At 45.2% G+C, this 15,583-nt stretch overlaps 3 protein-coding genes and 1 long non-coding RNA gene across 4 annotated transcripts in view; 3 read left to right on the top strand and 1 right to left on the bottom strand.

Moving 5' to 3' along the window:
* Positions 1 to 2,487, top strand: part of LOC308184796 (ceramide transfer protein-like) — a 78,145-nt gene extending 75,658 nt beyond the window's left edge. Inside the window, exons 7-8 of the mRNA XM_080572368.1 lie at positions 117 to 203; positions 1,233 to 2,487. Coding sequence (XP_080428494.1) covers positions 117 to 203; positions 1,233 to 1,397 — 252 coding nt within the window. The 3' untranslated portion in view covers positions 1,398 to 2,487. The remainder of the gene's footprint in view (positions 1 to 116; positions 204 to 1,232) is intronic.
* Positions 1 to 8,237, top strand: part of LOC308184748 (uncharacterized protein) — a 435,815-nt gene extending 427,578 nt beyond the window's left edge. The window contains exon 2 of the mRNA XM_080572184.1: positions 7,596 to 8,237. The gene's annotated coding sequence lies outside the window, so the exon portion shown is untranslated. The remainder of the gene's footprint in view (positions 1 to 7,595) is intronic.
* Positions 1 to 10,522, bottom strand: part of LOC308184910 — a 127,300-nt gene extending 116,778 nt beyond the window's left edge. Inside the window, exon 1 of the long non-coding RNA XR_013943029.1 lies at positions 9,854 to 10,522. This is a non-coding gene — a long non-coding RNA (uncharacterized lncRNA). The remainder of the gene's footprint in view (positions 1 to 9,853) is intronic.
* Positions 1 to 15,583, top strand: part of LOC308184723 (uncharacterized protein) — a 324,716-nt gene that overhangs the window by 171,898 nt on the left and 137,235 nt on the right. The window lies entirely within an intron of this gene.

The following is a 15,583-nucleotide window of genomic DNA, read 5'->3' as shown; positions in this document are numbered from 1 at the left end:
AGGAATTTCCTTCTATCAGTTATATGTATAATATATACATATATATTTCCAATATTAAACTTAACTGGAGCTCTTGTCTCCAAAAATTTAAACTAGTTTTGTTTCTTATGCTCTAGGAGGGTCCTAATAGTCTGATTAATGAAGAAGAATTCTTTGATGCTGTTGAAGCTGCTCTCGATAGACAGGATAAAATGGAAGAACGGGTATCGATGCTTGAAAAATGTTAATGACGGGCACTTCATAGAAGACTTTTGTGACTTAAACTCAGTCCTGGGGTGCATCTCCTGAAACTCTAGATATTTTATACTGACACTTATAAGTGGAATTTAGTTCTTAATTTTTGTACGGTTGAATACTGTTGCTTAACACTAATTTTGAGAATGTGACTTCACAGTTTACATAGAAAAGGGCAGTATAAGTGTTAACCTAATGGCATATCTCTGGTTTCTAATTCTTAAATAAGTATATTAGAGTCCTATATAAAACTTATCTTTGTATTTATGAGAAAATTTAATTATCACATACGTAACTAATGACCTGTGCAAATAAGAATATCAAACACTGCAGCTCTTTTTCAAATCCTAATTACTGCCCTGAAGTTTCTTTTGGTGATAGCAGTATGTGAAATAGGAAAGATATAGTTCTACTGATGTTTCTTTTTTATTTAAAAAAATTGTGTAGGCTCTAGCTACTTCTCTAACTCATTTCTTGAATATACTTCTGTGGCAAGGATCAAAAAGAGATAAGATGCATAGGATGAAATATATAGTATATGAGAACATATAGTAGTGTATAAAATGAGAGAATAACAAAGTGGTACATCCTTTGTCTTAAGCATTTAGGCTTGTGAATACAGTGACTTGGTTAAGAATTATAAGACTTACCAGTAGACATACAGTATGCAACAGAATTTACCTATGGTGGGGTCTCTTAATGGGGAGTAAAAGTTTTGAGTGATTGTTACTACTACATTAATGCAACATCCTTAATGCTGTTGATCAATTTTCCTTAACCCAGAAACATACCTTGAAGTACAGATGAATGGGTAATTCGGTCTCCAGGCCCATTCACTTAACTGAGAAGTCCAGCAGGATGCCAACTTAATGCCTGTCAGGGACAGCGTTAGTTCTTGTTTTAATGTGGTAGCCACTATATAGATTGAGGATGACTCACTGCTTAATAGTCTACCCAGTAATATCTGACTACCAGTAATTAAACCTATTTTGTTGCAGTCTCAAAGTGAAAAGGTCAGATTACACTGGCCAATATCCTTACCTTCTGGAGATGCATATTCTGCTGTGGAGGCTCATCGATTTGTTCAAAAGGTAACATATTTCCCATGGTCACCTCAGACTAATGGGATGACATATTTCTATATAATTTGTGTGGGTAGCTGAGACTGATTTTCTGTAGTTGTTTCTAGTAACTTTTAATGGTTTACTCATTTTCGATTGAAGTAGCTAGAATTGGAGAAGGACTCTTCTGTCTTGGCTCAAAAAATACTTATCTGAGCACCTATTTACAATACTCTCGACTTATATCAAGATTGTCAGATATTAAAGCGAAAAAAAAAGCTTGCTAACCTCTCAGTGGTTTTTAAGATTCCTTCACCAAAATTCATTGAATTGAATAAAATACAATAAAATCCAGTCTCTTGCATCATGATCAGTTGACTTTTTTTACTGTTACTGGAAACACTATGCTCCTCAGAGGGCTATGCTGGGACTATAATACATAATAGTTGCGTGAAATCAGTATTCACTGCTGTCCTTGCTGCTTATGGTGCTTTTGTTTTCATTTTCTTCAATATCTCGTGCTTGCAAGTTGGTCTTGAATGATCTGTTGCATCTTTGTTTAGATTACCTGTTGTAGTTTTTTGTTTTGTTTTGTTTTGTTTTTTTGTCTTTGGTAGCACTTCAATCGCTCTTCTTCCATGTCTTCCATTGATCTAGTCAGTGCCTCTGATGTTCACAGATTCAGCACCCAGGTACTGTATTAACATAGGATCATAGAATGGCACAGGTTGGAAGGAACCTCAAAGATCATCTCGTTCCAACCTCCCTGCAATAGGCAGGGACGCCACCCACTAGATCAGGTTGCTCAGGGCCTCATCTAACCTGGTCTTGAGCACCTCCAGGGATGGGACATCCACAACCTCTCTGGGCAACCTGTTCCAGTGCCTCCTTCACCACCCTCTGAGTGAAGAATTTCCTTCTAACATCTAATCAAAATCTCCCCTCTTTTAGTTTAAAACCATTCCCCCTCATCCTGTCATTATCTGACTGAGCAAAGAGTTGCTCTCCATCTTTTTTATAAGTCCCCTGTAAGTACTGAAAAGCCACAATGAGATCACCCCAGAGCCTTCAATCCTGTAGGCTGAAGAGCTCCAGCTCTCTCAGCCTTTCTTCATAGGAGAGGTGCTCCAGCCCTCTGATCAACTTTGTGGCCCTCCTCTGGACCCGTTCTAACAGGTCCACATCCTTCTTGTGCTGGGGGCTCCAGGCCTGGACGCAGTACTCCAAGTGGGGCCTCGCAAGGGCAGAGTAGAGTGGAACAATCACCTCTCTTGACCTTCTGGCCACTCCTCTGTTGATGCAGCCCAAGATGCAGTTGGCCTTCTGGGCTGCAAGCACACACTGCTGGCTCGTGTCAAGCTTTTCATCCACCAGAACCCCCAAGTCCTTCTCTGCAGGGCTGCGCTCAATGAGTTCTTCTCCCAGTCTGTACTCGTGCCTGGGATTGCTCCAACCCAGGTGCAGCACCTTGCACTTGGATGTGTTGAACCTCATTAGGTTCACGTGGGCCCAATTCTCAAGCTTGTCCAGGTCCCTTTGGATGACATCCCTTCCTTCTGTTTTATCAACCGCACCACTCAGCTTGGGGTCATCTGCAAACTGGCTGAGGGTGCACTCGATCCCACCGTCTATGTCACTGATGAAGGTATTAAACAGTACCGGTCCCAGGACAGACCCCTGAGGGACAACACTCATCACCGGCCTCCACCTGGACATAGAGCCATTGACCACCACTCTCTGGGTGCAGCCTTCAAGCCAATTCTTTATCCACTGAATGGACCACCCATCAAATGCATTTCTCTCCAATTTAGAGATCAGGATGTCATAAGGGACCGTGTCAAAGGCCTTACAGAAGTCCAGGTAGATGACATCAGTCGGTCTTCCCTTTGTCAACTGATGCAGTCTCTCCATTGTAGAAAGCCACCAGATTGGTCAGGCACGATTTACCCTTGGTGAAGCCATGCTGGCTGTCTCGGATCACCTCCTTGTCTTGCATGTGCCTTCACATTGCTTCCAGGAGAATCTGTTCCATGATCTTGCCAGGCACAGAGGTGAAGCTCATCGGTCTGTAGTTCCCCAGGTCCTCCTTTCTACCCTTTTTCAAAATGGGAGGATTATTGAATGGCTTGGGTTGGAAGTAACCTCAAAGATCATCTAGTTCATACTCTCCTGCCTTGGGTGGGGGTGCCAGCTATTAAAGCATGTTGCCCGGGGCCTCATCCAACCTGGTCTTGAACACCTCCAGGGACAGAGCATCCACAACTTCTCTTGGCAAGCTCCTTATCACAGTAAGGCAAACTGAGGTTAAAGATCAGTGTCAAAAGGAATGGAATATGGGATCAGGCCAGAGCCCATCTGTATTTATGGCGTGACAGGGGGATCCCAGCAGTTAACTGTATTGGAGGCTGAAGTGAGTCTAACCGGGAATGAGGGAGGGGGGAGGGTGAGCGAAGGGCTGTGTGGTGTTTAGCTGCCGGCCGGGTTAAACCACAATAGTGTTATAAATGACTGGGTCCCAAATAGGATTACAATCAAAGTTTACAATTTATTAAACGGATAGAGGCAAGCAAACAGCGCTGGGTGCGCCGGGAGTCTCTGCTCCACCAGGACGCACAGCTGTTACGTAAGGCGGCCGGTTTTTATGCTCCTAGGCTAATACATATTCATTACTGCTTCTAGAAGAGGCAGGGTTATTATAATTGGTTTCCCGAATCCGAAGTCCTCCCAGGTGCGCCTGCTTATCAGTCTCTGTTAGTTTCTCGGGGGCCGCTCGGACAGGGAGGCTCATATTCTTCCTCCTTATCTAGTGGTCTCTTGGCCGGCTGTCAGAAGTTACTGCACGTCCGTGCAAAGTCAGCAGTTTTTCTCTGAAGAAATCCCTTTGTTCTCTTCTCGCCCAAACCCAGGCCTCAATGTTAACCCTTCACACCCCTTAGTGGCACGAATTGCTGGACTATTCCTTACAATTCCTCCCTTTCTTTTTTTTTAATATCATCAATTCGTGTCTCTTCTTCAACTTTTGTTAGTAGCAGTTGGATTTCATCAGTCAGTTCTCGGGGTGTCCATTTCTTAAGCATCATTATCGACACATCACCTTTTCTCTCCCAAAGTCATCACAAATTGGGTGCTATTTATTATCCGCCGTATCAACAACGTAAAGCAAGGTATCATACAAGGTATAAACAATAATGTCATTACACCACATAAAAATAAAAATAGCATTCTTTTAACCCATGGTCCACCGGGCAACCATGAAAAGAAATCCCAATCCATACCCTTCCAAGTTTGTACTGGGACGTGGGCTAGCTTTTTAATTTCTTTTGTTATCTGCTTAACCACTTTTCCATTATCATCAATTTGTAAACAACAATTAGAATCGTTCAGTTTTCCACACACTCCCCCTTCTTCTGCTAGTAAATAGTCTAAGACCATTCTACGTTGAAAGATAGCATTCCTCATCTGAGCGGATTGATCAGCCAGAAGATCCAAGGTCGTCGCTGTTTGATTGGTCACAACTTCGAGGATAGCTTGCGACCTAATTGTTCGGTTCAAATTATAAATAGGTTCTCGGGCTCCTGATACCAACTCATTCGGGTTCCAGGTAGCTGGCCCATAATGCTGTATGATTCTTTCAGGAGGCCATTCATCCTTTCCCCATTTTTGGGCACTATCCCCGGATAAGGAAGATCGTTTTACTCTGTTCAGGTCATCATATAATCTTATTCCTAAATGATTTCCTTGTGTTTGTGACAATAAAAAGAACAAGGGTCTTATGTACCCCACATAGCATATTCCCGACCAGTTTCCGGGTAGCCTCTTGTAAGCATGTTTGCCACACACCCAATAATGTCCCTTTAGGGCCCACGTCCCGTTTGGAAAATGACCATCCCATCCATCTTTACCCTTTGGGGCGTGATAATACAGAGTGTCCTTGTTACCGAGTGGTCCTGTTACAATGTCTGCCCCGTTTGTACTCGTATATGCACGCTTCCAAGCTCCCACGTTGGGTTTCCACTTACAGTCACAATTCAGTTCTCTTTGGCGACCTGTCATATTATAAGCCTTTTTCGCCGTCCAATCTTGAGAGTGTGGGAAGCGCCTTCAATCATGGGGTTGGGCCCGCTTTCAGAGCTTGTGTTACCATTCAGCCCTTCAGGGTGATCCAGCTCCTGGAAAAACTAATCACAATTTTATTATGGGTTTAAAAGGTTCTCATGTTATTTTTCTCAGGACAAACTGATCTTGGTGTGGGAGAAGTCCGGTCGAGGCACTCTCACTCGGCGGTCAATACCCATAGGGGTTGCCTCCCTCGGTAGACCATACACGCCGCAGTGGAGGGTCCTACCCCGGTCTTGCCTTCTCCCTTTCCTCCCTTCAGCCTTGTCCTCTTTATCCAGTGCCCTTAATTCATGCAGAACCTCATTGCTGGGATATCAGTTCCTCTTTAGTCTCGGTTTCAGTTCCCCAGGAGTGGACTCAACCCTCCAGGCTTCGGTAGTTATTGGTCCTTTTATCCTGGATGCGTGGGTCCAACCCCTTTCTGCTGTTCTCACAGCTGTTTCAGTAGTAAGTAAAACAAGGTACAGTCCCTCCCATCGGGGGTTCAGTGATTCTTCTCTCCAGGTTTTTATTAAGACCTTGTCTCCTGGTTGTATTTTATGAATAGCAAATCCTAAAGGTGGTGTCTGAGTCATCATCCCAATTTCTCTTATCTCCTGTAATCTCCTTCCAATGGTAATTATGTATTTCTGGATACTATGATCCTCAACTACATTGTTCCCTAGGGGCATCCCTTGAGAATAAGGCATACCATATAACATTTCATATGATGATAATCCAGTCTCACTGTGTGGTTTAGTTCTTATGTTTAAAAGTGCCAATGGTAAGCATTTCGTCCAGGGCAGCTGTGTCTCGATCATTAACTTAGCCAATTGTTGTTTTATTGTTTGATTCATCCTTTCTACTTTCCCTGAGCTTTGTGGGTGCCACGGAGTGTGGTATTCCCACTGAATACCTTTCAAGGGGTACATCCTTCAAATCTTTATGGCTGGCGTATGTTCGATTATTTGCACACAACTGTGTTCCAACGGTCCTTCTTCTGGAACAGTTCCTAGAAATACTGCTGGATATAACAGGTTAGTCGTTTTCAAGGTTATGTCATCTTGTTCAGTTAGGATTGCCTGATATTTCACCATCCAGCTGGGTGATAACCAGTGCCCCCCCCCCCCCTTTGTTCCAAAACGGTTGTTACCATATGTGGTCCAAAAACTTCAATACGTTTTCCCATTTGAAGGCAAATAATTTTCTACTATCTTTATCAAGAGGTATGCAAAAGAAGGCATCCTTTAAATCTATCACGGTAAACCGTTTATATTTCCCTTTCACAGATGTTAACAATGTGTAAGGATTAGCTACTACCGGGTGAATATCCTTTGTTATTTCATTTATTGCTCTAAGATCTTGTACAAATCTATACTCGCCATTCGGCTTCTTTACTGGAAAAATTGGAGTATTGTATTCCGATTTACATTCTTCCAGAATCTGATATTTGAGAAATTTGTCAATAATTTTCACCATTCCCGTGCCTAGCTTCTATCTTAAGTGGATATTGTTTGATTCAAACAGATTTGGCTCCTTCCTTTAATTCCACCTTTACCAGTTGTGCCAGTTTCGACTTCCCTGGTACGTCTGTTTCCCGTACTGTTGCTATAACTGCATTTTCTACTTCTCTTGGAATATTAACAAAGGGTTTATCTTTGATCATTAGGATTTGGCCTACTTTGGACTCAGGTACCTTCATTATTAATTCTCCATCCTCAAAGGTTATTGTTGCATCTAATTTGGCTAATAGATCCCGTCCCAAGAGTGGCATCGGGCATTCTGGTACATACTAAAATTCATGGGTTAGTTCCTTACCCCCAAAACGCAAATCAAGGGGTTGTAAGAATGACCATTCCTCCTCTTTCCCTGTGGCTCCAATTATTGTAGTTGTCTTAGTTCCTAATCGTCCTTTTAAACTATTTAACACTGAATATGTTGCTCCTATTACATTTACAGCCTAACTAACACAGAGAAAGAAGCTCCCATAACCAACAAAAAATTCAAGCCTCTGTCTTCGTTTCCTAGCTTTATTTCAACTAGTGGACCTGCTAGGGTAGATGCCCCAGGTCCCTGTCATTCCTGACTGTTGTAAGTTTGTCCTGCAGCCTAAGACAATTTCTTTCTGATATCAGGGGCTGATTGCCCTGGAAAGAGGCTAGCCAGTTGCCTCTCTCTCTTTTTTTTTTTTTTTTTTTTAAGCCAGGTCCATTTTTTTTTTTTTCATTGCATTTCAAAGTTGGTCCAGAAATTCAAAAATTCCATAAATTCCATAGGGGTTTCTTTTGGACCTTGTTGGAACAGATTCTCAATTCCCAATAGCCAATTGAACCAGATTTTAGTATTTACATAATTTCCGGGGTGATTAGGGTCTCAGTGAGGGGGTCGGTCAGGGGAATGCAATCGTTGAAAGTTCCCTGAGCGGTCCCGTTGGCAATCTGAGCTCACACAGGAACTCAGGTTGTTTTAAGAGTTAGCTGCTTTTCTGTTTCCACGACAACTCTCTCGGACCCATCACGGTCCCCCTGCCCCAGAGGGCTCACACCGTGATTTTGAGATCTCAGCCTCGGGTTGAGACGGAACTATTAACATTCCTACATCCTCTTTCCCTGCTCATTCAACTTCAAACAGCTCTGTTAAATACTACATGCCACACAGCCTTTAACACCTTCAACAACCCTTTTAACACTTCCTTTATCTTTCTCCAGCCCGTACTTTTCTAATGCCAACACCAAAGGCTCAGTCAGGGGCCAACTTAATTCCAAACCTTTTCCCTCCAACATGCTGAAACAACATATCACTATACAACATTTCATCCTATTTTCCTTCTCTCCTCAAAAACAACATTAATTGCAAGACACTGTTATAGTCGATTGATCCATAAAGTGGCCATTTAGTTTATATAGTGGCCACCATTGATTGCAATACTTAGTGGAAGTCCTCTTGCTTTCTGTGCCCCCGTTTCTAACAATATCCTTCCAATGTGCCAATATGCACCCAAGGAGGCTTTTTTTTTTTTTAGGACGTCTTTTTTTTTTGGATTTTCCCCTTTTCCTTGATTTCCCATTCCCTTTTATTTATTTATATTAGTTACTGTCCCTTGTTTCAATTTCCACGCAAACCTTTTTATTGCAGGTTTTTACTATCTTTCCCTAATCTTCTTCCCAAATGTCCCAATTCTCTGGGATTAAACTCTTCTTTCCACATACAAACTTTACTATTTCAGATTATTAATGAGCCCCATTCCAATCATAAATCCGCAGGACTTCGGAAAAACACCTGAAGCACTCAGCCTTCGGTCTTCTAGACAAACAATAACACCTTTTCCACAAAATTTACATTTCAATAAGACCGAATTTCAAGCCAAATGCTAATTTTTCTCATGCACTTTGTTAGTAAGCCTACACAAAACAAGGAATCACTCCTGTGTATCCGTCAAGATGGGGGTTTAAAAGGTATTGAGGCCTAAATAAATTCGCTCTCCCCCTTCTTACCAAATTCCCAGGGCTCAGGCCCGAACCACCAAAGAAGTGACTCTCCGTTCTACCACTTTGATAATCAGTCAGCCCCTCTCCCCCGATACTTGGGAAACCGACCGAACACCACCGCGAATATACCCAAACTTTTAAACTGTTACTTAGATAATGCTCCCACCTTCCTCCTTGACACAGTCAAAACATTTAAGAACAAAACAGGATTACAAGATGCACCACCGGGGGTGGATTGTTAGGATATAGAGGTGGTAGGTTATCCAATGACTCCCATTCATCATCTTTTTCTTTTTCCTCTTTTTTTTTTTTAATTTTTTATTTTTTTGTTCTCTTCTTCGTCAAACTTCTCGTCTGCTTTTAGTGTAAATATTGAGGCTGGAAAAGGATGTGAGATCCTGATCCACAATCCTGCATAATCACTTTCCTCCTGGCTAAAAGGTTCCTTTGAATTAACATGTATATTTAAGGCCTGGCAAACCCAGTCTTCAAAGGATCCGAAAACGGGCCAAAAGACATGTGGTCTTAAAGGCTCCTTTGGCCATTCTGTCATACAATACTGAACCATTTTTAATTTACCTTTTCCCTTTTCTGGGGCCCCTATCGTTCCAATTTCTAATCATTATCCCTAATGGACTTTCTGGTGGTATGTCTGGTAATTTGCTCCCTTTTCTCTGGTCCCGGGTCTTCAATTTTGTCTGACCCATCTAGGAATTTTACTGTGGCAATTCCTACAGCCCTTGGTTGCCTTAGTGAGAGTGTCTTGCAGGGGGTTTAGGACCTATCACCCGCCCACGAATCCTATAGGAATCGCTTCGGTCCTTCACCGGCCAAGTCCCTCGCGGGAGATTGGAACCGCGGTTAGAAGACCTCCACAATCGCTTCGGAACTACGTTCCGTCTCAGTCACACTCTCACACACACAGGCAACCGAAACCCACCCAACCGAACGGTATACGCCTTAAATACTTACGACTCCGTCGTCTTCGTTCGGATCTTCGCGCGCAGAATTACGGGCAAAATATAGTGCTGCAGCCGGCAAAGGGAGCTCATAAAAAAATCTAAATCTTTGCTTGCCCTTATTCAGGTTCAAGATGGCATTAGCCCCGACCTGACTCGAACAGGAGCCACCAAATGGTGGGGGCGCCCCTCCTAGATCAAGTCAGAATTCAGGAACCAAGACCATCCCGGACGAGCCCCCAATTGTTATAAATGACTGGGTCCCAAATAGGATTACAATCAAAGTTTACAATTTATTAAACGGATAGAGGCAAGCAAACAGCGCTGGGTGCGCCGGGAGTCTCTGCTCCACCAGGACGCACAGCTGTTACGTAAGGCGGCCGGTTTTTATGCTCCTAGGCTAATACATATTCATTACTGCTTCTAGAAGAGGCAGGGTTATTATAATTGGTTTCCCGAATCCGAAGTCCTCCCAGGTGCGCCTGCTTATCAGTCTCTGTTAGTTTCTCGGGGGCCGCTCGGACAGGGAGGCTCATATTCTTCCTCCTTATCTAGTGGTCTCTTGGCCGGCTGTCAGAAGTTACTGCACGTCCGTGCAAAGTCAGCAGTTTTTCTCTGAAGAAATCCCTTTGTTCTCTTCTCGCCCAAACCCAGGCCTCAATGTTAACCCTTCACACCCCTTAGTGGCACGAATTGCTGGACTATTCCTTACAATAGGTAGGAGGTTTAAAGAAACCAATCTTCCAGCAGTATCGGACAATGGCACAGAAACTATAGTAATGCTGATTCGTAGTGGAGCGAACAATTTGTGACTAGCATATGCCAACACAAATGTGCCTGTACCAGCAGCCCTTTTAGATGGCAGCGATGATTGACTGAAACCAAGTTTGAAGAGAACTGCAGTCATATCCACACCACTTGACACAGCCAGGTAGAAGATTCCTAGAGATACTAATGAAATTCCAACATGGAATGAAACCCCTACAGCACCACATTCTTTGAAAACTTTTTTCAGCTGCTGGGATTTATTGAGTTTCTTGTTTTCACTGCTGAGATCTGTGGCTGCCTTTTCAGGGGATCCACCCACATCCTTGGCCGAGCTGCCGGCGGCGGCCCGCAGCGCCAGCAGAGGGGCCGGCGGGCTGAGTGGAGGCCGGCCCGGGGGTGGGGGGTGGGGGGGATGGCGAGGGCACAGCAGCGGAGGCGGCGGGCGGCGGCGAGCGGGGGCCCGCGGAGCGGCGGGCCCGGGCGCAGCAGCAGGCGGAACATGGCAGCGCCCGATGCTTGCGGGCGGTGCTCAAACCTGAGAAACGCAGCAGCCGGCGGCGGGGCGGGCGGGCGGGTGCCCGGAGCTGACAGCGGGGCGGGCGGCGGCGCTGGCGGCGCTGATGGCCGCAATGGCATCGAGCGCAGAGTGGCCACCATGGGTTGGGATATTGTCTCTGCCTCTATTCCCAAGTCTATCAGGTTTGCTTTCTCTGGCGGTACGCAGTCACCGCTTTTTATTTCACCCGCCTGCGTAGCCTGTGCGGCCGCTGTCTGTACCCTTTTTTCCGCTTGCCATGATCTCAGTGTCTCAGTTGCTAAGCACCAGGTCGTCATCACCTCAGCAGCTGTTGTATCTCCCTGCGAGGCAGCGTCCCATATAGTTGTCCCAGCATTTTCCCAAGTTTTTAAATCAAACACCGCCGAAACCTTCGACGGGGCCCCATTCTTTTGCAAAAATTTCAACAGTAGTTTTATCTTATACGGATCATATTTTACTCCCCTTTTTATTAGTAGTTGCATTAATAGTTTTACTATGGCCTCTTCTTCTGCAGAGAGGTTAGCTCCCATGATTAATGCCCAGCCACTCGCCTGCCTTCCAGGTGATGTCCCGGGGTTGAAGCTGCAGTCTGGCTGTGAGCTTGACTCGTTCGGCTGGGTTCCCTTCAGATGCTCCTTGCAGCGCTGTTCCTCCGCGAATCACGTTGGGGTCACCATTTGAAGGGATGAAAGACACGGACTCCTGATGGCTCTTGAACAGGAGACCTTTATTGCCCTTTTTCACCACTACATATACCTTCCCCGTAGCCACGGGGTCCCCGTGACCACGCTCCCGAATCTGTCATACAATTGGTTAGAGACCCTCAGACATGCGCCTCAAGCCAGCCAGCAATTGGCCACTGCCCAAAGCTCATCTTTAACACTGTAGCCAAGTTATTTATCTCAACCTTGCTCAAGTTTTTGTTTCTACTGCTTATTTCCTCATTATCTCTAATTCAGGGACATGTGAAACAGCGCAAAGCCACCTGTGAATTCCTTTCCCGCAACATCCCCAGACATGGGACAGGATAAGGACATCCCCAGATTTATTTATATTTATATAATATATTGTTGTGGTTTAACCCGGCTGGCAGCTAAACACCACACAGCCGTTCGCTCACCCTCCCCCCTCCCTCTCTGGGATGGGGGAGAGAAACGGGAAAGTGAAGCCTGTGAGTTGAGATAAAGACAGTTTATTAAGACAGGAAAATAATAATAACAATAATAATAATAATAGTGATAATGGTAATAGTATTAACAATAATAATGTGTAAGAAAACAAGTGATGCACAATGCAATTGCTCACCACCCGCTGACCGATGCCCAGCCTATTCCCGAGCAGCCGGCCCCCCCACCCCGGCCAGCCACCCCTATATATTGTTTAGCATGACGTCAGATGGTATGGAATACCCCTTTGGCCAGTTTGGGTCAGCTGTCCTGGGTCTGTCCCCTCCCAGCTCCTGCTGCACCCCCAGCCTGCTCGCTGGCAGGACAGAGCAAGAAGCCGAAAAGTCCTTGGCCTGGTGTAAACACTGCTCTGCAACAATTAAAACATCAGCATGTTATCAGCGCTCTTCTCATCCTAATCCAAAACATAGCACCCTACCAGCTACTATGAGCTACTTAACTCTGTCCTAACTGGAACCAGGACATATATTTACCTAAAAACTATCAGTACCGATTACCAAAGGATGGACTCCCCATTATTACTCTGGAATTAATCTTGAGGTTATAATAGATATTGCTCTGACATTGCCACTGAATCAGCAGTAGAAATGAAAAAAAAAAAAAAGGAAATTAGGAAAGTACTAGGAAGCAAAACCAAAAGACATAATTAGGCCAATGTATAAAACCAGCCTGCACACACTTTGAATAATGAGTCCACCTTTGTCCCCAGAATTTCAGAACTGAAAAAGAGCCAGTGATAAGGATGTTCAAAGATATGCTAGGATAGTCTGCTTACTCATTCCTAACAGAAACTAGTACTTTTCAGTCTGAAAATGAGAATAACTAGCGAGGCAGAAGGCCTCTGTTATAGCTATAAAATCCTGAGTGGTATAGATAAGATTAATGTTTGTGAGGTGCTTCTTACAGTAAAAAACTAGGCCATCATCAAATGAAATCAACAACAAAAAGGAGATAATTCTTCACACGAGGTGTAGCTGTAACTGGGGAATTCTGCTAGGTATATTAGAATCATAGAATATCCCAAGTTGGAAGTGACCGATAAGGAACAACTCCCGGATCCACACAGGTCTACCCAAAAATTTGGACCATATGTCTGAAAGCATTCTCCAAACGCTTCTTGAACTCCAGCAGGCTTACTGCCATGACCAGTTCCCTGGGGAGCCTGTTCCAGTACGTGACAACCCTCTTCAGGCTGGACATCAGGAAGAACCTCCACTGAACCTCCCCTGTCGCAGCTTGACACCATTCCCACGGCTCCTATCACTGGTCACTAAAGAGAATAGATTGGAGCCTGCCCCTCCTCTCCCCATCGTGAGGAAGCTGTAGACTGCGATGAGGTCTCCCCTCAGCCTCCTCTTTTCCAGGCTGAACAGGCCAAGTGACTTAAGCCGCTCCTCATACGTCTTCCCCTTTAGGCCCTTCTCCATCTTCGTAGCCCTCCTCTGGACACTCTCCAATAGTTTCATGTCTTTCTTATACTGTGGTGCCCAGAACTGCACACAGTACTCAAGGTGAAGCTGCACCAGCACAGAGTAGAGCAGGACAATCACTTCCCTCAGCTGGCTAGCAATGTCGTGCTGGATGCACCCCAGGATATGGTTGGCCCTTTTGGCTACCAGGGTACACCAGTGACTCATACTCAACTTGCCATTAACCAGAACCCCCAGATCCATTTCTGCGGAGCTGCTCTCCAGCCTCTCATCCCGCAGTCTATACATATATACAGGATTGCTCCATCCCAGGTGCAGATCCCAGCACTTGCTCTTGTTAAACTTCATATTGTTGGTGATTGCCCAGCCCTCTAACTTGTCAAGATGTCTCTGCAAGGCCTCTCCACCCATGAGGGAGTCCACAGCTCCTCTCAGTTTAGTGTTATCCACAAACTTACTTTACACACCTTACAGTCCTGCATCCAAAAAATGGTGCCCTGCAGAATCCCATTAATGACTGGCTGCCAGCCTGATGTAACCCCATTTACTATAAGCCTTTGAGCCCAACCCGTCTGCCAAATGTTAACCCGTCTTTTTATGTATTTGTCTAGCTGTAAACTGAACATTTTGTCCAGAAGGATACTGTGAGAAACAGTATCGAAAGCTTTGCTGAAATCCAAAAAGATCACATCAACTGGCTTCCCTTGGTCAACTAGATGGGTGACCTTGTCATAAAAGGAAATTAAGTTTGTTAAACGGGGCTTTTCCCTTGTTAGCCTGTGTTGGCTGTGTCCGATGACTGTGTTGTCTTTCAAGTGTTTTTCAGAATAATCTTCTCCATAATTTTACCAGGCACTGAAGTGAGACTGACAGGCCTGCAGTTACCAGGGTCTTCACAGACCGAACCCAGCACCGACCCCTGGGGAACATCGCTAGTCACAGGTCTCCAGCCGGACTCTGCACCACTGATCACCAACCTCTGAGCTCGGCCAGTCAGCCAGTTCTCAACCCGCCTTTCTGTCCACTCATCTATCCCACACTATCCCACAGGGAGGCTCAGTCCGCCTCCCTGCCAGGAGCCTTCGCTGTAGTCAATCCGCACGAGGTCCTCGCTAAAAATAAAGTCCTTTCTTGTCCTTGAAAATCGGGACAACATTTGCCACCTTCTGGTTGACTGGGACCTCTCCAGATTCCCACAGCTGTTTAAAAATAATTGAGAGAGGTCTCGTGAAGACATCAGCCAGCTCTCTGAGTACCCTGCAATGAATCCCATTGGGCTCCAGAGACTTATATGCATCCAGCTGGAGCAGCAGATCCCGCACAAGTTTGGAGTTGAATGAGAGTTCATCATTACCAGTGACAGTCCTCCAACTCAGGGCTCTGGGTGTTCCAGGGCCCATCACTGGTGTTAGCGGTGTTTCCCAGGGGTAGGTGCTGGGTCCGGTCTTGTTCAACATCTTCATCGCCGACCTTGATGAGGGAATAGTGTCCACCCTCAGCAAGTACGCCGATGACACAAAGCTGGGAGGAGTGGCCAACGTGCCAGAAGGCTGTGCTGCCATTCAGTGAGACCTGGACAGGCTGGAGAGCTGGGCAGGAAGAAACCAAATGAGGTTTAATAAGAGCAAGTGTAGAGTCCTGCACCTGGGAAGGAACAACTGCATGTATCAGTACAGGCTGGGGGACGACCTGCTGGAGAGGAGCTCTGAGGAGAAGGACCTGGGGGTCCTGGTGGACAACAGGTTGACCATGAGCCAGCAGTGTGCCCTCGTGGCCGAGAAGGCCAGTGGGATCCTGGCGTGCATTAAAAGGAGTGTGGC

This window comes from Anser brachyrhynchus (genome assembly GCF_964034855.1).
Source record: "Anser brachyrhynchus genome assembly, chromosome: W".
Taxonomy (NCBI): Eukaryota; Metazoa; Chordata; class Aves; order Anseriformes; family Anatidae; genus Anser; species Anser brachyrhynchus.
This window is presented reverse-complemented; position numbering and strand designations above follow the sequence as displayed.